We start from the raw sequence: 25,000 nt of genomic DNA, 5'->3' as shown, positions 1-25,000 counted from the left end.
ATCCTCACAATCTGTTCCTCAGTGCAATGCTTCTTCTGGAGTCACTTACATTGCCATTCACCTACAAAGCACTGTAATTAAATGTAACAGCAATTAAAATGCATATAGCACAGAATAATATTTCAAGCAAACATTAACCTATCTCAAATTTATTTTCTATAAAGCTTTATACAGCCTACAGAACACTTGTTCTCATATGTTTTTTTTCCTTACTCATACAGATTTAATCTGTGTTCAAAACTGTCACATAACCATAAATACATTAATACACAACAGAGATTCTGGAATAATCCAAGTATCACAAGGGTAAACTTTGAATCATTGATGACAGTTGTCAAATTTCAAAGCATGCTTTTACAGCTTTGTTCCTGTTCCTCTTTTTTTTTTTTGCTGTTCCTTATAACACATGCTTTATAACTTTGCCCTGTCTTCCAAACCCCTCAGAACGTCATCCTCTGATCTAAGAAAAACAAACAAAACTACAAGATCTATCATCTCTCTGGCACAATGCCAGCAAGGTGCTGGATTTCACAAATAATAGTATTGTTTCTTAAAGAATCTAAATAGTAAAAATTAAGGCTTCATCATGCTTCAGATACAGATGTCTCAATATAAAATTGAACATCACCATGTGGAAAAGATAATGTAATTGATAAACTTTTAAAGAATAAGGACTTGCAGCACAGCAGCATTTCTCACTAATTTTGATGGCCCAAGTACACGTACACACCACACTTTCACTAAGTTGCTGGTGTTTTTCTACCTGGAATTCTGCCAGATATTTACCTTTCTCTATTAAATGCAACATCTATAACACACTGTTTTCTATAAAATGCATTTTGTAAAAAGTAAGCATTTGGTTTTGTTTATCGCAAATAGACTGTTACGACAAATTAATCCCACCATCCCCTTTCTGCTGCATGTCGCCCAAAACGTCAGCTACTTGTATTCATCCCCTTTCCTCAAATAATGGCAATCCTGAAGCAAACTGAATGAAGACATAAGAACAACCTCCAATTCCAACAGAATCAAAAAGATCCTTTCTTAGCACTATGTTCAAGTGTCAGATATGAAAAATATTAGTTGTGCAAGTACACCATCTGCTGGCCAAAAATTAACTTCAGCGAAAATATTCTAAGATAAAACACTTTGATCAGTGGCATCCATAACTTCCTCACCAACAGTTTGGTACCAGGGGTTTTTCCTTCTTTTCCTCTAAACCCCACCAGGCTGTACCCCAGGACACACCTGTCACATTAACTGCTCAGTCTGTTCACACTCTTTCCTCAGTGTCTATTTCTTTCACTAACACTTCTCCTTTGTTATTTATTTTTAAATAATACCCATTTAATCATAGCCATTAAGTTTTTTTTTAATCTACCTATTACTGTTTTCTTCCCCACTCCTTTATTCCCCACTCCCTGCAACTTTCAGTGCTTTGTCTCCACTTCCTATACACCTAGCATCTGAGTTGGGATTGCTGAATGCTGCTCTTCTCACTTCACCTTTGCTTTTTTGACCTCCCTTCCTCAGACTCCCAATCTAATGAGAGTGCAATTCTATAAAAAGGAAATCTCTGACCTTCTCTTTGACCAGTCAGCACTTCAAAATCAGATACCAGCGCATCCTCTTTTCTTTGGAAATGTTGCAACCTTACTGGAAACGGTAACCTTAAGACGGTAACTTTAAGACACTAAAGACCAAAGAAAACACCATCAAAACAAAGTGTACATTTGTAAAAAGCTACACCAGAAGGCATTACCTGCCAACATTAAAGAAAAAAAGAAAATATCAGAAAAGAAAAAGGGCAAGTTTCTCTTTCTTGAAAGAAATCCTGCTTTCCTCTGCCCCATTTTGGTCTCCACAAAACAACAGCCATCTAGAATGTCTTCACGAAAACACGCCAAATCAGAGTCTTCAATTATTTTCTAAATAATTTTTATACAGCTATTTGGACACACAATAGAATTTGGGCTGCTTCCTCTAAATAACAGACCATTGGACATTTACAGCTATCTTTCTAAGATCACATAACCTAGTGCAAAAATTGAATTGCCTTAAGCCATCTTGGCTGACTGTATTTATCTTTGGACAGAGTCTTCAAGTAATTTGTCTTCTGTGAAGAAATATGAAACATTAGCAGAGCCACAAGGAAATTCTACCTTTTTTTTTTTTTTTTTTTGAATGACTGGAGAAGGCAGTTAACTTAGAACATGAAATAACTTGAGAACTCCACACATGGTAGATTCTGTGGGAGAAAAGTTTGGCCTGTATTTTTTAAATCCTCAAATCTTTTTTGAAATGCTAACATTTCTTCTGTTAGTCTCATTACTTAAATAATCCTTTCAAAATCTAGTTCCTATAGCTACTTACATAGCCTAATTGATATCAGTGGACCTTGTGTAATTCTTTGGATAATGAGATCTGTGTTAAGCGTCCCTTTTTATCCATGGAGATCTTGGCAAGAAACCAGCAAAATTAATTTCCTTAGGAAGCTTCCATTTTGTCTGTTTTAATTCAGAGGTACACAGTAATTGTAAGCACATTTCCAGGAAGCTGCAGGCATTCCAAGCAAATATATAAAGTACACCTATCAATTTTCCTCAGTGAAAGAAAGAGAAATGAAGTATTTCATCTTTTAATTCTTAAGTTATTTAAAATACCACTAAATTTCCACAGAGGTACACAGATAACACGCATACTGACATGTTAATAAACAAATAAATAAATAGGAAGGACTGTCAAAGCTCTGGAGAGTTCATAGTGAAGAAAAGGATGAGTCTTACGGTCAGGAAGAGTAGCAATATCCTACTGTCTAAGGACAGAACTGTCTGATTCTTGCAGATGTAGAGTTAATTTCAACCTTGCTTGGAGTCTTTAAAGCAAGTAACACAAAGATTTCAGAAGACAGACAGATTCTCAGTCACAAAGCAAGAATGTATCCTCTAAGTATAGTACCCTTTAAAAGAGGGCTGGAAGAGATAAACTTCAAAAAAAGCTATGCATACTTCATCATAAATGCTCCCATTGATATCTGCTCCATAAATTGGTGCCACAAAAGTCAAGTTCTTCCAGTATTTACGCTCCAGATCTTCGTAATCTACGTATCTTGGGGTGCAGTATCTGCAGAGGAAGAAGTAGGCAAATGTTCAGCATAGTCTTTCAACAACCACCTTCACAATGGACTATGCTTCTGATCCTGCAAGCTGAATTCTAAGAGATCACTTTGTTTCAAATTCACTGAAATACAGGAATTACTAGTTATCCTGAAATCTTAGTTTCATGATTCACCATAGCATATAACCTCCTACCTGACAGCTATAGTAGCTGAAGTCATACATCTACCCATACAACATTTTCCTCAGTCTCCAGCAGCTAAACAGCACATCTACTGACTGTCCTCAGGCTGAGGCCCTCTCTTTTGTTTCTCTTCCATAAAAAAAAAGACACACATGGAAAAGCCACTTAATTGACAAGTATTTTTTATTTTCCTGCCTCATTACCAGCTCTGCGAAGACACAGAGGTAGGTTCTGCACAAGCCTGTCTCACAACAAATCAAATGTACCAATTCTGCCAAGTAGCAGCCCTGCCAGGCCAGAACAGTACTTTCTTCTCTTCTTCCTTCCCCAGAAAAACCTTTTGAGAAAAGGCATGTTTCAAACAGTTGATAGCAAAAGCTCAACCATGCAGTAGGAAAAAAAAAAAAAAAAAAAAAAATGTAAGGGCATTTTTCTTTTTACTTCTTTAGTGCAGCACAGGGCACCATACTTTTATATGCGTAAATATGTATATACTTTTGGAAGGTTACTCAAATCTCATGTAAAATCTTGTGGGAACACAACACAAGCATACTACCATAGAAAGCATCCATCAATAGCTTTCACCTCAGGATCCTTTGTTAGGCCTCTGTTCTCCCATATTTAGGTCTTTAGAAAAGAAAACTTGCTCCCCCATTACTGCAACTCTGAGAAGTAAAGTTTCATGTTAGCACTGCCAACTTACTACACTTGAACTACTGGAAAGAAAATCTAAACATACAAGAATTAAGTAGACCAGGTACATTTACATCATGTGACAACACAGGACAGGGATAAGCAAGTTAGCAACACACATCTTAACCAAACCGCTCTCAGCAATAGAGTTGTTTCAATTATTTCTCATGATATGACTCCAGAAATCAGATTGCATTTCTGCTTGGCACTGAGTAATATGGATACATAAACTCAGTTACCATAACACAACTATCTTGATTATGGGATGCAGGTATGCCCATATTTGCCAGAGGTCAAGTTAGAGAAGCACCTTGGTTCAACAGTGAATTGCAAATGCCTAAACAAAAGATGCAATGCATTAGACTGAGCACACACAATCCTTTTAACAGCAACTATGATTTAATTTAGATGTTCACAGCCCTTCTCTCTTTCCCAAAGGAAATAGTTAACATCACAATACTCAAGAAAAGAGTGTTTAACAAAGAAGTCTTCTTCATTAAGGAAGAAAAATTATTTTTATGGGAGAAAAGGGGTTCTCAGCTACTTAATAGTTTAAGAAATACAGACTGCATTAAGAGTGTCATAAGCAGTTATATGACACACCTTCTCAAGAGCAGTGATGAATATTTAGAAAGACCTATAGCTAGTTACAGGTAAGAAGCCCTCCCAACTGTTCTTAACTTTACCTATGAAGTTGTAAACTGATTTTGGTAAAAAACATGAAAACTGAAATGAGAAACTCTTTCAAAGTATCTTCCATGATACAGAATATAATAAACTTAACTAAAATCGTGATATATATTAAAACCTTCACAGCATCTCTACATTACCAACTATTTTAAGAAATTAGTGTTTCTCATTTTATCATGGGTTAATCAAATGTAAACTTCAAACATGTATGAACACGTTAAATCCAGTTGGTGACCGCTCGTGAGCGGTGTTCCCCAGGGCTCTGTTTTGGGGCCAATTCTGTTTAATATCTTTATCAATGATCTGGATGAGGGGATTGAGTGCGTCCTCAGTAAGTTTGCAGATGACACCAAGTTGGGAGGGAGTGTCGATCTGCTGGAGGGTAGGATGGCCCTGCAGAGGGACCTGGACAGGCTGGACCAATGGGCTGAGGCCAGCTGTATGAGGTTCAACAAGGCCAAGTGCCGGGTCCTGCACTTGGGTCACAACAACCCCATGCAATGCTACAGCCTTGGGGAAGAGTGGCTGGAAAGCTGCCTGGCAGAAAAGGACCTAGGGGTCTTGGTCAACAGCTGGCTGAACATGAGCCATAGTGTGCCCAGGTGGCCAAGAAGGCCAACAGCATCCTGGCTTGTATCAGGAATAGTGTGGCCAGCGGGAGCAGGGAGGTGATTGTTCCCCTGTACTCGGCACTGGCGAGGCTGCACCTGGAATACTGTGTCCAATTTTGGGCCCCACAATACAAGAAAGACATTGAGGTGCTGGAGCATGTCCAGAGAAGGGCAACGAAGCTGGTGAAGGGTCTGGAGCACAGGCCGTATGAGAAGCGCCTGAGGGAACTGGGGTTGTTTATCCTGGAGAAGGGAAGGCTGAGGGGGAGACCTTATGGCTCTCTACAACTACCTGAAAGGAGGTTGTAGTGAGGTGGGTGTTGGTCTCTTCTCCCAAGTAGTTAGCGATAGGATGAGAGGAAATGGGCTCAAGCTGCGCCAGGGGAGGTTTAGGTTGGATATTAGGAAAAAGTTCTTCACAGAAAGGGTAGTCAAGCATTGAAACAGGCTCCCCAGAGAGGTGGTGGAGTCAGCATCCATGGAAGTGTTCAGAAAACAGTTAGACGTGGCACTTTGGTACATGGTTTAGTGGGCATGGTGGTGTTGGACTGATGATCTTAGAGGTCCTTTCCAATCTTAATGATTCCTAGTTTTTACTTGCACTAAAAAATAATCCAGCCACCAAGCCAGGAAACATGAAATTGGTACTTTACCCTTAACTGGTTTAGTGGTGGACTTGGCAGTGTTAGGTTAATGGTTGGACTGGATGATCTTAAAGGTCTTTTCCAACCTAAACAATTACATGATTCTAACAGTATCACAGAAAATGACATCAGATACCATACAGATTTCATACTTTATTCTCCCCTCTAACAGTTACTGAACAATTAATTTCAAGAACTACAAAACAGGTTCCCATTCCTACTTATCAGAGGAAGAAAACTGTAAGTGTGACAACCTCAATTTTTCACAAGTAATATATGGGCAGAAATATACTAATCCTTTTTAATTGAAAAAAGGAGATCAGTTTTGCACTTTTACAAAGGCATGTATTATTATGGAACATTTGCTGAGGAGCCTCTTTAAAAGCTTTTCATGTCCTAATTTTTCTTCATCTTGATAACAGCTTCTCTTCTTACCTCTTAATTTCTTAAATTAACGTATAAGAGAAACTTTACTTCAAACTAGGGCAGTGTTACCTTCCTTCATTATATTCAAATATCTTTCCTCTCTAGAATCCTTTGACTCACCTTCCAGAAACTATTTCCAGTCAGTTTTGAGGAAATACTGAAGTAGAATTTAATCTTTTTTTGTGGCCAAAAGGAATGGGGAAGAATTCCTTCTATCACTTCCCTCTTCTTCGAATGCCCACCAATTTGAAACTTTTTAGTTTAGTGCCTAGCCCTTGACAGACTTTTTTCCCTTCCCTTAATATCCATCTTGCCATAACCAGAACATAGTTATTCACTAGGTGCTGCTGAGTTCTCTTAGGTTAATGCAAAAACTTCTGGGCAATTTAAAAGAGATGCTGGGGTTTTTTTCAGAATTACATGATGATAGGCCATTCCAGTATGTAGGCCAAGAAAAGAATTAAATATTGAACATTAATAAGTGTGCTCAAAATAAAACTCAGATATGTCTGTATCATCGTCATTATTTTCAACATAAGCATTTGTTAGAACAGAAAGAAAAAAAGGTAGACAAAGCATCATGTCTCAGGTTTTTCAGATGCTTTCTTGCTGCCATGACACCAGATGCTTTCAACAACAGAAACACAAAGTGTAGTACCCTTCCACAACTTAGGAGACAGGAAAAACTCTACTAAGTAAGTGAAAAAAATCACCAGCTGCCTAGCACAATTTAAAGAAACAACAACATGGGAACAAATAAGTATTTGTCTTTCCAAGCAAGACTCCCCCATATACCTACTTGTCACTGTTGGCCAGCTGCTTGAACTCCTTCACTGTCATTGGCTTTTTCTGAATGTTGTACTGCGTGAAGAGCCCCGACTGGCCAGTGACCATCTGCTGAATTGGAGCAGGAATCACCAAATCTTCAATATCATTATAATGTTTTCTTGGCTTCCACTCCTTCGGTGGGATAACCTTTAAATTCAGAATAAAAAAACAGGACATCAACAGTCGCAATACCAATTCAAAACATTCTGAAAAAATCAAAAGAACCAGCCAAATATGCGCACCTGATCAAATGAATGCTTGCTTACCAGCTGTTTCACAATAAGTAACTGACCATTTAAGTGCTCCCAGATAATGCAGAAACCAGTTCAAAATGGGCATAGTATTACCTCAGTTCACAAGCAGCAACACACTAACCTACAGCAATTCAATCATGTGCAACTGTGCAAACATACACATGTATAATAACAGAACAGACAAATATTTTACAACCAGAAAGCCTTATAATTCACAAACACTTCATACTCCATGATATAAAATTGTTACCCTCAATTTAAAAAAAAAAAAAAAAAAGATTCAAACAAAAGATTGACAGTCCCCATCCAAATGTTATTTGGTGTAAACCGTATGAATAACTTTATTTCTTACTGAAAAATGAAAAAAAATACAGCTATTTTTGAGAGCTTTAGATTTTAGTTAGTTTAACTTACTCCCCATAAAACTTCAAGGTACAACTCTATTAATGTAAAAGTTTCCACTAATTTAGATACACTACTTTCTACACTACTTTCTACACTACTTTTTACACTACGATCGCTGCTCCCCGGCCAACCCCCCCCCAGTTTCTATACTGAGCATGACGTCATATGGTATGGAATAGCCCTTTGGTTAGTTTGGGTCAACTATTCTGGCTGTGCCCCCTCCCAGGTTCTTGTGCACCTGGCAGAGCATGGCAAGCTGAAAAGTCCTTGACTAGCATAAGCAGTACTGAACAACAACTAAAACATCAGTGTGTTATCAACATTCTTCTCACACTAAATCCAAAACACAGCACTGTGCCTGTTACTAGGAAGGAGATTAACTCTATCCCAGCCAAAACCAGGACAACAACTGAGATTATTTCAGAGTGCTGTCAACACATAAACTTCTGTTAAATCCTTTCATATGCTGGCAAACTCCTGTTCTACATTTGATTCTGAATGGCACTGGCTACTATTTCTATGTAGCCACTTCTGACCCAACTCATCTGAAAATTGTTTTTCTTGTACTTGACAACATCTGTTTTCAGTATTACATTCCAAAATTACTTTTCTACTTGCCAATGCAACTGCAGATTAATTTAAATATTTCACTCTACATAAATGCAGTCTGAGTCTCCAAAACACTTCTTATTCAAGTAAAGAGCAACTAATCTATCAGTATGCCTTGTTTTTCATTTGTTCTATTGCCTTCATTACTTGTTTTCCTTTTTAAGTATAGGAACCTCTGTAACATTAAGACTAAAATACATTATCTACGCCTAAAGCTCACTGCAGACTTTGAAAAGCCTAATGGAAATTTTTTAGCCAATTTGCCCCAGGGATGCCACAGTATATTATCTGATCTGGAAATGGTTTAATGTTGCTTGTCTAGTACCTTAATCATTTGTTTCAGGCATAGTATTAGTAACTTTTTCCTTTTTTTTAACACTTTATTTCCTGCACTCCCCACCTCCCCCCAATATGTGCAAGCCTTATAGTCATTTTATCCCCATTTACATATACATATTCTTCCACACAGGTAAGATATCTTCTCCGCTTACACTCTCACATTTAACCTAAAGCGCTGGGTGCACTTACTCTGCTTATGACCCCTATTTAGAGGTTAAACTGCTGTTTCTGCATATGCATACAGCTCCTCTGGTCTTTATTCTCTTTGCATTCATACGTGACTCTGTACATCCTAGACTTAATACAAATTGTGTCCTCTGCAAGTTCATTTTATATTATTATCAAAACAGGGAAAAATATTTTATTCTTTTTATTTTAAATCCAAACTTGGAAAATGTCCCTTAACTTTTGCAGTATGAATTATTGACTTGATAAGACTTGTTTTAAAAATACTTAGTTGGGGTTTTTTTTAATATATAATTTTTTGAGATACATCAAAAAATAGTGAAAATCAGAATATAAAGTCTCAAGACAACTGAGTAATATGTAGCAACTAACCAACAAGCTGAAAACAGCTAGGGATGCTTTAACTGCTATTGTAGTATCAAGCAGAAGGGGAAAGTAGACCTACATGGTATGGTTAGAAGGGGCCTTCCTCAGTCACAGTATAACTGAAACATGACTAATGCAATTAGTAATTTTTAAAAGGTTTTGTTATGCTTTCTTGTATCATAGACATTATTCCACGTGCTCTATAAACCAAGGTCGGCAGACAACCCACATGCATATAAACACAGATAACTAAAAATATTTTTTGTGCTCCTGGGACTATCACATTTCAACAATCTGTACCTGGAGAAGAGCTTCCTAAATGGTTTTGAAATGTGACAGATGGAATGGGAATTAAATCCTAGGTGTGTGGCCAAAAAATGGAGACACGCACATTTTCAATCATATAAGCACAGGGATATTAACTTCAAACAAGCCAAATTATACTATGCAAAATATCACAAATACCTGACTACATGGCCAAATTCTGCCCTTATCGGATATGTGCAGTTTTAGTGACTTCAACAGAAACAGTATGAAACTCCAAGTGCTATGAAAGTAGGAACAAACTCTGTAAATCAAATCTTGGAATTATTTTGACAACTCCGCTAATTTCCAGTTTCTCTTAACTGCATGTATGTGTACAGTTTGAGGGAACAGTAATTTGTAGCCAAATTTTTCCATTCCTACTACCTGATAATGAGATCTAATAATCAAGAGATTCTGTTAATGACAGAGGGGGAAAAAAAAAATTTCCTTTTTTGAAAAAAATTGTATAGTCCAGATAAACCTACAAAAAAAAATAGCTATAGTTTGATAATGTCAACAACACTGAAAGTTTCATCCTTAAGGAAGTAGCTCATGATCTCATCAGGAAAGAAAGTGGTTTCCATTTGTATTTAATTACATTTTTTAAAAAATAATAAAATTTTGCTTGAAAATTTAAAAATTAATACAGGTTAAACAGTGTTAACTAGGGATATGCATATAAAATTTACTACCCACTACTTATACTAATCCCGAAAGCTGTCATATCTCTGAAGTACTTTGTTACTTAAATTACTAGAATGGACTCCCCATTCATTTTCAACTCAGTTACAGGATTCTAATCTACATCTTGCACCATTTCACCATCGTGAAGAAGAAAAGACGACAGCCTAACCTCTGTTCTTCTGTTGTCACGATCACCATTTTAGACTGATTTTTTATTAGATTAGTGTCAAAAGTCAATTAAATACAGTATATGCCTGCATCCATTGCACAGCCAACATCTGCGTTACACTCTTAAAAATACTGAAACACCTGGTAGATATCACTGTTGCATCTAGTATTTTTAAAAAGTCAGTTTCACATATTCATGTGCCTAACCTAAAAAGATAACTACTACTTTGGCCTATTACAATGTTCCTTTAAGGTGTTTCAACTTCAAAATAAAGTTTACAGGAAACAAAGTTTATATATTAACATTAAGTGCCATTCTTTTAAAAATTACAGCATTAATATATTTTATTGATATTATGTCATCTTTGCCTTTCAACAACAAGTGAATATTCAGATCATACACATTTCATATATGCAAGAATTAATCTCGTGCTTGATTACTGCAGAAGATTATGTATATCCAGAATCTTCACAAAGACACCTCCTTAAAGAGTTCACAGGGGTGGGGGGTGGAGGCAGGGGGAGAGAGAGAAGAGCAACACTAGAAGCAAGGATATGAAGATGAGGCAGTATTACAGAAATTTTAAATCATACAATAAAGGCAAAACTGTTTCACATTCTTTTCTTTCACATTCTTTCCTAATGTTACTATGTCGGTTGCTCTCCTCAGGACATCCTCAATGGTTCTGCCCTTTTCTCCTACACTAGCTGCACATGGAAGTTTAATTTCTAGGTGGCAGGAAAGGAACCAGAACCAGAATCAAGATAAGGAACCAAAACAGAACAACAACTGAAGCCATACTGATGTCTCAAAACAATTTGAAGAATATTTCCAATAACACAAACTCATTATCTTATTACACTTCTTACTGGCTGAAATTTTGCAAGCAAGGCTGCCAAGACATGGAAAAGTCTCATTTTCCAGATACCCTAAAATTCACACACACAAATTACTAGCACGCTGGGCTCAAACCATGACATATTTTAGTCCCACAGTTAAGTATACCAGCAGCCTCAGCGGAGCACTTAGCACATGTCAGGAAGCCACTGACCAACATTCCCAGCTGTTTCAATCCCTGACAGAAAAGAAAAGAAGCACAAAAAAAAACCTGATGGACGGTAACTGAAGCTCTGATGTATTATGAATGTCTCAGAAATAAGAACAGAAGTTTGCATAGGCTTTTTAAGGATTCTAGTGTCGTATTTCATGATACACCTCCTGAGAATTGTCAAAGAGGTAAACACATAGTTTTTAAAGGAAAATGAAATATTACGCAGCTTCTGGTTTTGAATACTATTGAAGGAAAAGATTAGTTGCAGTCTAGGACAGACATAGCTATGATAAAGAGCATATCACAAATATTCTTCTCTTTAAACAAGACTAGTTCATTTTTCGGGTTTTTTTTCCTAATATATTACACACTAATCCTGGCTCATGTAATAGCTTCTTCATATAGCCAGAGAAAGCAAGGAGTACAATTCATTCATAACTGTCTTTGTTTTATACACAACATACCAAAGAAAGCAAGCACATTATATATGAATAAACAAATAGAAGAAAATAAGTATCATCTCAGGGGCTGGTCATAAGGCACTTTCTATTTCTTTGGCTAGATCCCCATGAAACAGGATTAGAAACTACCAGCAGTTGAAATAAAGCTATTTATATAAACAATAGGAAAATAAGAATTTTTTTTAAGGTTGAATCCATGTACGTAATCCACAGAATGATACATAGCTCACATACATGCTAATGGTGTAAATCTGTTGAGCAACAGATGTCACTATGATGAATTTGCTGTTAAGTTTACTGTTCAAGATGAGAGGACTGCAATCATTCGTCCCCACGCAAACAAACAGGTTCCATAATATAGTTGAATATGTAAAAATTCAGCTCAGGCTTTCCTCTGTTGTCTATTTATCTCATTTCTACTCCTGTCTGCAGAGAAGAGTTTTAAAATATGACCTATATGTACTCTAACCTCAGAAATCAGAAAGCAAATAAACTATGAGGTTTTCAAAGTGTGAGGGGTTGTTTTGCTTTGTTTTACAGGAAGCAGGGAGGAGGAAGGGGGCAGGGGGAAACAAAAAATTGCAGGTTTTGCTTCTCTTCTCTCAATTTTCAAATTTTGCTATATTAGCTTAAAAACCCAGTGATGAAGACAGTTATTCCCACTGACTCCTTACAATAATTAAGCTAGGACTTCCAGACCTGCACTGTGTCCTGCTGGTTTTAAAAGTGGCAAAACAGGTACGGCATAAATACTTATATGATGAAACACTAAATTGTATCAAACTTAATCTCTGACAATCACTCTCTGTTAGGGGAGGAACACCTGCTGGAAGATCCTGGATATACCATTGTTCAAAGGGCAATGCAATGGTAGTTAGTGTATGTCCAATTCTCATTAAGAAAAGATAACACCATCACCAATAAAAGGAAAATTATCTCCATTCAAGCAGCGTCTCACTGTCTTCATGCATACACCCATTGACTCTAGTGTGATTATTTGCTCCAGTAAAGTTATACAGAACCCTAAAAGACTGAGTTCAACATCTGGTATATCAGGACTTTCCAATCTATGCTATGAACTCCCTATTTTGTTCTGATTTGCCGAAAACTAGTTTAGATCTGCCTTAAGAAGAAATCCCCTTCTGCTATTGTAAACATGGAAACAATTGAAAGTTAGAGAGACAACAGTATACATCGTCTTCATTAGTTTGCATGCAACATCAACAATACCAAAAAGCTCTTTCTTAGAACAGTAACAGATCACTATCTGCGCACTGAAAATCATTTGGAAAAAATGTTAAATACTAAAAAGGTCAGTTTTGCAATCAATAAATTACAAATACTGGGAAAACAGGTATTAGGAACAATTTTCCTTCTACATTATAGATGTTTACCTTTGCAACTCCAGCCCTATGAGCACCTTGTGATTCCATGTATGCTAAGTATTTGTTGAACTCCCTGAATTCATCCATCGAAGGCCTAAAAGTCATGATTTTGCAGCTTGGGTTTGGAGGACTATCTGAGATGACAGCAGCCATTGTGGTTCACTTTCAATCCAGCTTTAAAAAAAAAAAAAGAAAAAAAATAACATACACTGAAGAGAATAACCTGTAAAACAAATTCTGAGATTCAACATACATGTTTCAAACAGGAAAAAAGCTTCCAAAATCCTCTGCCCATCCTAGTATAAAAAAACACAAAACAAATGTTTACTTTTTCTCCTTACTCCTTTAAGAATACTCAGCCCTTACCCAGCACGAACACTACCATGAGTGACATTTATACAGTCCAGTCCATACCTCTGTTTTTATGGCATGTTTTCTCAAGTTAACCTTTAACATCATACTAGCATCTTCCTGTGATGATCCATCTGCAGGTTGCTGCATTTCTCTCCCTCGAGATTTACATTACACAGGCACAATCTAGAGGAACAAAGCTACACATTTGATAAAATATCACTATTCCCATTTAGAATATGGAGAAAACTGATTCCTCACTTCCCACTCATGCTGCAAACATAGAGAAAGAGCACCTGGATTTCTTAACTCTCATATCAGCAGTTTAACAACAGAACTGTATTACCCCTCATTCTCTGCAACCTCTTCAACACAAACAAAGCATGCAAGTAATATACATAAAGACAATCAGCGTTTCCTCTTAATTCCATTTCTACATTGAGGATGGCTAAAAACAAAGTCATACTTCTGTTTCACACCAAGATACAGTACTCATGAAAGGACCAATCTTTAGGCAACTGACAGATATGTTTCAGCTTCAGCAGGTGTCTAAATTTCCAACTATACATTACCATGTGCTATCTATTGTTCACAAAATTCTTTCTTCATCTTACAAAAAACCTCATCCCAGAATACAAGTAACTCAACTGTGACTCGCTTTTTAGTGATTTTGCTTTCCTGAGCATGTAATTTAACTCATTCCTCATTTTCTCCATCTGCAAAATGCATGCAACCATGTTTTTTATGACACATACTATCACCATAGGTTTTGCTTGTATGTCAGTGCATTGGCCACTAATTTCATTAGCTTTGTGACCCTTCTAGTTTGGCATGAATCACTGCACAGGAAAGCTTTATGTAGAAGATGGCCTTTAGCTTCTCTGTGTTTCAACTCTCCTACTGGTATTCCAACATTTAGCCTACTTTTTGTGTCATTATTTTTCCTCTCATTTTGCCTCCCCACTTCACCCAACACACACTCTCCAGTCTTAGCACTTAATTAGATTTCTTCTTCCACACTCCCACCTTCAGTAACATCCCATTCCCCTCCCTACATTACTTTCCATCCCTGTTTGAACTGAAATTAACTAGGTTTCTGCAACTCTCCCATTCTGAAAATCAGTACCACTTTAATTTGGGGGTGTTTTTGCATTTAAATTATCAAGTCCATATAGGCAAACACACCTCAATATGTACAAGTGGGATAACCTCCCTCAGTAGTAAACAGCTGGCTTGTATATAATACACCCTTCATTTATTCCCATCCATTGAAGTTCCACATATAATCTTGCTACTATGACCAGTCCCAGGAAAATGAAACTTGGATTTATGACCAAAGGGGAAGCTATGCTCTCCTTCATTGCAAAGTGCAACAGACAGTGTTTACTATTTAGAATACTTCACCGGCAGTAAAGTGACACCAGAAATATAATCAAACAGGATATTTGATTTCTCTGTACAAAATCAGCTGATTCACCTTTAGTTGTATTAAGTTAAGTATATACATATATTGTTCATATATATATGTAGTTGGTTCATTCTTTGGTTGGTTTGGGGTGGGGGTTTAAAGCAAATTACTTCAGCATCCACTTATGAATTTGTCTCTTACATCACTAATATTCTTTCTTTTAGTGGATAGAAAGGAACTTTTCAGAAGTATGTTTTATCCACTCACCTGCCTAGTACCACATCCAGCATTCCCTAACCAAGTCAAGCATTCCTAAAGCACTAACTTTAACAGGGTGGGGGGGCACGCTGCGACAACCAATAGTTGGAATTATGTTCAGTTAACCAATAACTGAATTGTTGTGTCACTACTTCAACATCTCTCAGACATGCAAGTTTATCTACACCCAATCAGAGCAACTATGTCTGCTTAATTCAATGTGATATTTGTAGACAATACAAAACTGGGAGGATCAGCTGATACACCAGAGCGTTGTGCTGCCATCCAGAGGGATCTTGACAGGTTGGAGAAATGGGCTGACAGAAACCTTATGAAACTGAACAAGAGGAAGTGCAAAGTGCTGCACTGGGGGAAGAATAACTCCAGGTATATGAGGTACATGATGGGAGCTGGCAGTCTGGAAAGCACCTTTGCAGAAAAGGCCTTTGGGCAACACCAGGTTGAACACAATCCAGCAATGTGCCTGTGCAGCTAAGGTGGTGAACGGTGTCCTGGGCTGCATTAGGAGAAATGCTGCCAGCAGGCTGAAGGAGGTGATCCTCCCCTTTTATTCAGCACTGTTGAGGCCACACCTGGAGTGCTGTGCCCAGTTCTGGGCTCCCCCGTACAAAAGAGATACAGAGCTACTGGAATAGAGTCCAGCAAAAGGCCACTAAGATGATGAAGAGACTGGAGCATCTCTCATGAAGGAAGGCTGAGAGAGCTGGGATGGTTCAGCCTAGAGAAGAGAAGGCTCTCACCTATGTGTATAAACACCTGATGGGATGAAGAAGAGGGAGACAGACTTTTTTCAGTGGTGCCCAGTGACAAGACAAATGGCAATGGGCACAAACTGAAACACAGGAAATTCCACCTGAACATGAGGAAACATTTTCTCACTGTGAGGGTGGTCAAACACTGGAAGAGGTAGCTCAGAGAGGTTGTGGAGTGTCCGTCCTTGGAGGTACTCAAAGGCCAACTGGACACAGTGCTGATCAACCTGCTCTAGGCTGACCCTCCTTGAGCAGCAGGGTTGGGATACATGTTCTCAAGAGGTCCCTTCCAACCTCAGCAAGTCTGTGATTCTGTGCTCTTATCCTTGTGTGGATGTGAAGAAGACAGAGCCAGACTCTTCCCAGTGGTGCCCAGTGACAGTATAGTGGCAACGGGCACAAACCAGAATACATGAAATTCTGCTTAAACATAGTAAAAAAACTTAGCACAACGGTGATCAAATACTGAAACACGTTGCCCAGAGATGTTGTACAGTGTCCATCCTTGGAGACATTCAAAAGCCAGCTCGACACTGCCTGAGCAATCCATCACAGCTGAGCCTGCTTTGTGCAGGGAGACTGGACCAGGTCATCTTCAGAGGTCCCTTCCAACCTCCACAGTTCTCTGATTCTGAGCTATTCCTACCTGCTGCAGTAACTTAAACACTGCAGCTGCAGAGCGAAACCCACAAAGCCAAAGTTACAGTTACAAATTAATTCTACCAACTCATACATGTGCAGAGTGCCAGTCGTCACCTACATCACCTTCCACTACATCACAGATGAAGCCCATTTCCAAAAGCATTTATATAAATTGATTTACCAATTAATTTAATCAGTTTCCATGTAAACATATAAAATGAAACCATTCATATACAAAGCCAGTTTCAAAAGGAAATCTAATATCAACCTTCTTATCCTAGCTTTGTCTATGGGCACAAAACATACACAAGCACAGTGCCCATATGTGTTCCTACAAGCCTGAGGCTCTGTCTTCCCTAAATTTTGGAATTAAATTTGCCTAAGGTGAAGGACTATAAGTCTGAAAGATAACTGATTTCCTGCATTCCTTATGAAAAGGGTTAAGGAGACAAGAAAAAGCCATATCCAAGTGGTTCAGCTACGAGAAAAGCTGCAGGATGATTTTGGCCAGTGTTCAATTTCAAGCAACAGGCACAACATACTAATTATTGCATAAATTAGTACAATAAAAATTCTTCTATACAAAGACATCTCACTAAGACATATCAGTTTTAATACCTGAGCTGCTTTAAAAACAGCAATGCATGAAACAAACAGGTAAGTACAAAATGAACTGAACATACCGTAGCACTTAGACACAATGAAGAAATCAGTTAATTTAAGGACTATCAATAAAACAAATAAATGGCAATTAACTTATGCTAACTTCCACAATCACACATGCCAGCATGCTTTCCTGGCAGCTAGATTCCTAAAATCCAGTTTGCAAAACATACCAAAGCAAAGATATGAACTAGATTTTTTTTTTTTTTTTTTAATGTCTCTGGAACTAAGACAAGGCATATAACTGAATTGTACTGTGATGAACATGAATCTGTATCACAAGCAGAATTAACACCTTTCAGCTAATCATTAAGACAAGTGTGTAGCATTGGAAAGGCAGAATTTTTACCCAGCTTCATTGAAGTGTGAAAAACACAAATCCTTTCTTCCACAGGATCTTTTTTCTACCTGCTTCCATGCATCTTAGGGTCCAGTTCCCTACCCAAAAACCACACAGACCAGCCAGCTCTGTTACTTTTGGTGGAAATAAACAGTCCAATCCATGCTCCTGTGTTACCCTTCTTCCTCAGTAAAAGATATCTTCCCATTAACTTAGCGGGTAAAACGGCTCTTTGATAAGCACAATGTTTGTAAGAACACTCCTTGAGCAGATTCTACTATATAAACTACATAGTTTAGGAGACATCATAAAGGCTGTGCAGTACTTTATATGCCAGGAGTTCACATACTTCTTACTAGACGATACTATTCATTTTATGATTTCTTAGTAATTTAACACCTTTACAGCTATGATTTATCAGTTGAGACTTCTTAAATTAATTTCACAATTGTATTATTGCAATAATGTTCATTACAAATATCAATCTAAAACAGTAAGCACCAGTACTGAGTTCCATGGTTTAAATTTACCACAAAAAAAAAAAAAAAAAAGCTATGCTACAAACCAACCAGAAAATGTTGCCCTTCCAATTCCACTCTATTAACTTCTAACATACTATGTAATTGTCTCAAGGACTTTGTGGAATTCAAGAGTCCTACATACTTTCTCCCACCAATTCCTACTTTTGCGCTTTCTCTCACATGCAAAAATTCAGTTATACCCTACCAAATCATTAAAACAAGACAGCATAAAATACAGTCCAGTAGAAGAGTTAAGAGGCCTTCAGAGGTTCTTCTGCAGGTAAGAACATAACTACTAATATGCCATCCTAAAGTAAAATCCACACCACAATCATACTATCACTGTCTCAACTATTCCACTTAGGTGTATACATAACTACCTATTTTGTGATATTGCAGAGCTGTACAAACTGAGAAATAAAACTTCCAGTGTTTTCATTTACTGCTACCCAATGAAAATGTACAAGACATTAGTAAATATGAAGTTATAGAAACAAGGGCAGTATGTCCATTTAGGCTGCACATTACAAAAAAAAATACAAGTAATATATACAGGGATTTTTTACAGTTATTTTAAATCCCTAATATAAACATTGTAACCAGCCATTTTCTGTCTCCCTTGCAAGACAGTACTGCACATTGACAAGGTTGCCCATGACTATCTAGAAAAGCAGATGGTAGTGTGAATAAATGAGAAGACATACTCCACTCAAATTAGCATGTATTAGTACTTTGCATAATGCTGAAAGATGCTTTTTAGCTAATCATGGGAAAGCTTTGGTCACACAAGCTCAAGCTATGCATCTGATCCAATAAACTGCAAAGCCTGCCCAAAAAGCTTGAATTTCTTGGTGACCAAGTAGTTTGCCTATGTCTTGAAACATGTCTGATTAAACAGCACAAAATTTAGATAAAATGCAAGCATGTAACTTTTCCAAAGTTGCCAGCTAAAGAGCCAAAATCTCAGTTAAAGAATCTGATACTCCTTTTAAACAGTTTGTAGCCATTGTCAGGCCTTGTCAAAAGACCTTCAAATCATCAGCCAGGAGTATATTAATGCTACATTTGTCTTAATACTACAGAAGTGGAAACATGAGGTCAGCAAATTTTAATCATCCACTTCTATGTCAGTCTGTGGCCTGAGAAACCTAATGAACTTAGTTCAAAATGTCAAAGTACAACACTAGGAAAGGTCATATACTCACAGCAAGATGAAATCTCATTAATGCCACCAGTATTTACATAATCCAAGATGCAAACGCATTTCACCAGTTAAGATGACAGGGGGAAGTGCTTTTTAAACAAATCCTGTAATATTTAAACTGCATAGCTTGTACAAACATAACAAACTTGATACTTTGATATGTACATTAACTACCAGAACAACAAGGTGATAAAAGACTACAACAAACTTCTCAGCGGCTGCCAAACCAAAAGGATAATACAGAAAAGACAGGAAGAAAGAAAAGAATAGCTTTCTGCATGCTTTCACATTACTAATTAAGGCCAGATATGAGAAGAGTTAATTACCTACATCTACAGAACAGAAGCATACCATATCACATGCTTGATCACACACTATTCCGCACGATTGTTTGGTAAGTGCAGAATCTACAGGATTGTTTCTTCTGTATCCTAAGAAAAGGAAAGGACCTCTATACCCCACTGCAGCCAACTGAATCTCAGCTATCCAAATCAGTACCAGGCAGCTACAACCGCCAGCCTCCCAGGTCAAAACAGTGGACTGCTTTTTGTAATGCCTACACCTTATCATACTGTTGAAGCTGTCGGGATACTAACCACAATTCAGTGGTGGAAGAGTTATCCGTTAAACACCATTCCTCCATGCAGAATCCTCTATACTCTCACAAGAACACAGAATACATTATCCCCAGAATTGGAAAACATCTTCCAAGTTTCATTTATTTGATACCTAATATAGAAATCCAAACTAGCAATTGTGTTTAATCAAATTACAAGCAAGGCACTGATTCACACAGCTAGAAAATACTCTACTAAAACACAATGAAACACACCAGAGAAACAGCACATCTTAATTTGCAGTTGGTTAAAATGCACAAAAACCTGCAGTCTTCACTACATGAAACCAGTATTACAGTATTCTCTCTCTGCCTTAATACTAAGCTGTCAGATCTCCTCTGAAGGTTATCCACTTCTTTTTGCTTCTAGTGTAAAATGAACTAACCACTATTTTGAGTGCCACCCCTCACCAGCAGGGAACCAAAGCTTCCTGGCTTTAAACGACACAAGACTTGACACAATTGTTGTTCCAAAGATGCTTTGTGGGAGGCATCTCTTGACGGCCAAACAGTGCCCGCTTTGGCCCCTGTACTGATATCACGACTGAACAAGAAAGGAGAAAAAACACAGCCTGCTACCTCCACTCTGCTATACACAAAATGATTAGCGAACATGGAAAAGTCCTAAATAACTACAGGCCATTTGTGTTATAGTTGCATCATAAAATAAGTGCATTCATGTTTTCAAAGATCAGATTATTTTGTTATTTCTGTGTGTTCAATATATAAAATATCAATGTCCACAACCCCTACTCAACAACCTAAATTAAACAAATCACATAAAGCTAGCTACAGTAAACAAGAAAAGAAGGAAGACGGGAAGAAAAAAGAACAAATCTTCTCACAGAAAAATTAGTTAAAACACACATTTTTCCCTTTTTCTTCTCTTGCAAATTTTCACCCACACTAACTATGGGACAACAAACATTTGAGGAAGAATTAATTCATCCTGAGAACATTTTTTCAAATAACTAACAACAAGAAAATAAACTTGTCTAGAGAAAGGCATGCACAAAAAGCCACAGCATTTTGTTGAGGCTGATCGAGAACAAAACACAAAATAATCTATTTGAAAACAGCTGTCAGATACAAAAGTTTTCAATTTAAAAAAACAAGACAGAGCATTCACATTATGTAATACTAGCCACCGTTTTTTAGGAATCATTCAATAAAAACACTTTATTGACAAAACTTGAGGAAAACTACAATTTTTTCCACTAACCTCCTATTTGCAGAGTCTGTTTTGCAAAAAAGTAAGTTTGTACAACGAGCTCTGCAAGAGCTGGAAAGGAACCAAGCAGTAGAAAACCAGGTCTTCATCTATAATAGTCTAAGCAAAAATTTTAATTACAATGTAAGTAAAAACTCCATAAGCTCATCCAGTAATTTATTTTTATCACAGATATGGGTAGATTCACTTCTGCATTTTCCTACATAATTTTAAAAAAGTTTTTAGCATAATCTGTAAGTAGGTACCATCCAACTCCCTATACAGTTTGGTAAAGCAAAATTAAAGATGTAAGATACTGCAGTAGTGCACAGTCCATGACTAGCTACAGGAATGACTTTCAGGTAATTGGAAACATAGAAGCATAGCTTGCATATCCAACTATTACTGAGCATGCCAATAGTTAATTCTTAATATAATTTGGTTTTGCATACTTATGTTAGAATTGTACTTTTAGTAAAAGTAAGTGTGCATGTGAATTATGTCTGCCTCGTTTATGTACCTGGCTTAGAAAAAGAAAAAGATCCTATTTATCAGGAATCCCAAATCTCTTATTTATGTTACTCGATCATATTAACTCTTAAATTAAATGTATGGGCCACAGTGTTTCGTATTTGTGATATGAGGCATTTATAAGCCAAATCTCATGGTTAGGCATGTATTCATCAGACATCCAGCAGTCATCAGGAAAAATCAATTAATTTAAAAATGTTAGGACTATTAAAGTATTTAATCAATTATAAAAATTTAAGAAACCAGGAATCTGGATAGGTAACCATATTCTGAAGCTCCTAAAACCATCTCAATTTGACTATAAATCTCTAAGTAGTTTGACAAACTTCATTTCAAGTTTGCATTTCTATGTCTTGGTACTATCCTTACAGCAATTACTTCCAAAAACATAAAAATTACCTATTTTGAATGCATAAATATTGAAATGAAAAATGACCTGAATTCATTCCATAGACATTCCTCTCCCACACCAGGCTCACAGCATGCAAAAACATCTTGAAATAACAGCTGGGACAAAGGGCAAGCGGGGGGGGAGGGGGGAAGTATGTTCCTCATTTTTATTTGCAACCCATGTTTCAAGAGTTTTTACTTTCTTTTTAATGAAAACACAGGTATGAAGTCGGTAGTCCTAGCTGGAAGCAGCATGTAACAGCCTTCAGCAACAACTAGTCAGACCTATCAAATTTCCACAGTTGCTAACAGCAGATACCTAGAAAAAAGTAAGTGTAGGGGGAGCTTATAATTGTACTCTTGCAGAATACCATCTCAGTCTTCAGCAATGTACAGCTCAAGGAATCTTTAGACAAAGAGGACATTATTGCATTTTGTGGACTTTGATGGATTTTTTGCTCATGATTTTGAATCTTTGTAGGCCTTTAATATCCAAAACATCTCACGACAAATCATTCTACTCTACAATCAACAATACGCTAAGTGATACATCTCCTTCTGTATGTTTTGAGTATTTCACATTTTAGTTTCATCTGACACCTCATGTGCATGCTGCGAACAGTTATCTATCTGCTCATGTTTACCTTCAGACCACACATGACGTACAGATCTCTACTATGGTCTCCCGCAGTCACCTCTTTTCTAAGCTGAAGATTCCTAGTCTCGTTGCAGAAAATCCATTCCACACTTCTGATCATCACTGCATCCAATTTCTGGATCTTTACCAGTTAAGAGCAAATTACTTTTAGTCAGGAGGAAGGGGTACCAAAGTTGTATGCACTATTCAAGATGCAAGTAAACCGTGAATTCACACAATGGTGTAACCACGTTCTCAAATTTGGGTGTAGTCCTCACAGACTCCGGAAAGCAGTTTGGCCTAGATCTCAGTTTTTAAAAAGCTAATTTACAAGCACCTAAAATTTCAGAAAAACACTCATTGCTAATGCAGCCTATAATATTGCTGGGGATACAAACAGCAGCTGGTGGATGTGAACTGCTTCCTGATTAAGCACTTCTAAGCAGTTCTGCCAGGTCTGTCATTTCTGCCAATAAGCATTTCTCAAAAAAACTCCCTAACTATATGGCACATTTTTAATTGCCTTTATAGATCTCCTCCCAAAAGATACTCTTATACCCTGGCTTTCACAACTCCTTAACATCAAAACACACATATTCTTTTCAGGGATATGCTACGGTAACAGTGATAATATTTTTCACAAGCCACCACTACATGGCAAATCCTTTACCAGATGCAGAACAAGAACAGAACAAAAAAAAAAAAACTGTAAATGACTCTCTATAACCTGAGAAACAGAAAGATGTACTTTTTCCCCCTTAAAGCTGCTTATGGCACACCTGAAACTACATTTCTGCACCTTTGATAAGGTCTAGCTACTATTAACCTTCACAGTGAGCATCTCCTCTCTCATAAAAGATTTTGTAATTCAAAGACGTCACACAATTCCCCTGCCTTTACACCTTGCTCCAAATTACCATAGACCCAAAACCTAGTGGCCAGGGAAGTCATGCACGTCTTCTCTTTCTGCTACTGTGACTGAAAGTATGCACACTAAAGTGAACCAAATGACCAAAAAATAGTCATAGTGCACTTCTCTGGTCTGCTACAATGCTCACAGCAGTGGAGAAAGCATCATTTGCCCAGCTCACATGACCAAAAGCCTCCTCACTCCAAACTAATCACAGGCCACTGAAATGGCATACCATTTAACACCAGAGGCAAACCACTTAAAATGAACTTGCAGACCAATATCTGGGAACCATATGGCTCTAATAACACAATATTATAACACACAAAAGGAGCAAGAAGAAAGAACCAACATTGTGCCTCTGTTGAACTTGCAGCTCTAACTTGTCATATCACTTTGCGATGCAAAAAGTTCAATTTAAAGTAAACTATATAGCTAACATTTGCACAGCAGGAACCTGCAAAGATCTGTATCTCATTAAATCCAGAAGAGATTTCCACAGGGACAGAAAAAGAACATTGTGATCTTAGAAGCTTCCCCAACTCAAACATAAGCCATATCCACAACTCTGAAGGTGACAAATCAGTTAAGAAGTTTTTCCTCTATTATTACCTAATATTCTTCCAAATTTTAGTTACTTTTACTGATCTCAGTTTTGAAATATTTGTCATCATTTATTCAAATCAAATACTTGGAATACTTCCATCTGCAGCAAAACCCAAACACGAAGAGTTTGATTCCTAAAACTTAGGGAGTTTCTTAAACTTTTTTATTTCTACACCTTTATTCATAGCTCAGTTTACAGACTTCTAGACACTTCCCCAATCTTAATTTTAGTTTTAAATCAAGATTTCCCTCTTTTTCAAAACAGTTTATGATTATAAAAAAATTATCTAGCTCCAAAGCCAAAGGTTCATTTACCATTTTAGCAATTCATAAATTGTGTTTTAAGCAAAGACATAAAATGTGAAAATGAAACAAAACCTGACCCAGCACAGTAATTTTCATCATACGGCATCTATTATGAATAGGAGTACTTCTCTAGGTCTTCTTAGAGACAGGCTACCTGCTAATAACTAGCATTTTAATTTTATTAGGCAAAAGTCAGCAGGAAATCATATGTCTACTGAGCTAAATCA

At 37.2% G+C, this 25,000-nt stretch overlaps 1 protein-coding gene across 4 annotated transcripts in view; it reads right to left on the bottom strand.

The window, feature by feature from the left end:
• The window catches only part of KDM4C (lysine demethylase 4C), a 297,099-nt gene that overhangs the window by 269,774 nt on the left and 2,325 nt on the right, over positions 1-25,000 (bottom strand). For all 4 annotated transcript variants that reach the window (XM_075726866.1, XM_075726867.1, XM_075726868.1 and 1 more), the window contains exons 2-4: positions 13,417-13,581; positions 7,164-7,339; positions 3,009-3,123 (exon numbers count right to left, since the gene is read on the bottom strand). In XM_075726866.1, the coding sequence (XP_075582981.1) occupies positions 3,009-3,123; positions 7,164-7,339; positions 13,417-13,560 (435 nt within the window). In that variant the 5' untranslated portion in view covers positions 13,561-13,581. The remainder of the gene's footprint in view (positions 1-3,008; positions 3,124-7,163; positions 7,340-13,416; positions 13,582-25,000) is intronic.

Source organism: Pelecanus crispus, chromosome Z, assembly GCF_030463565.1.
Source record: "Pelecanus crispus isolate bPelCri1 chromosome Z, bPelCri1.pri, whole genome shotgun sequence".
NCBI classification, from domain to species: domain Eukaryota; kingdom Metazoa; phylum Chordata; class Aves; order Pelecaniformes; family Pelecanidae; genus Pelecanus; species Pelecanus crispus.
The sequence above is the reverse complement of the archived record's forward strand: the minus strand, read 5'-3'. Positions and strand labels throughout refer to the sequence as shown.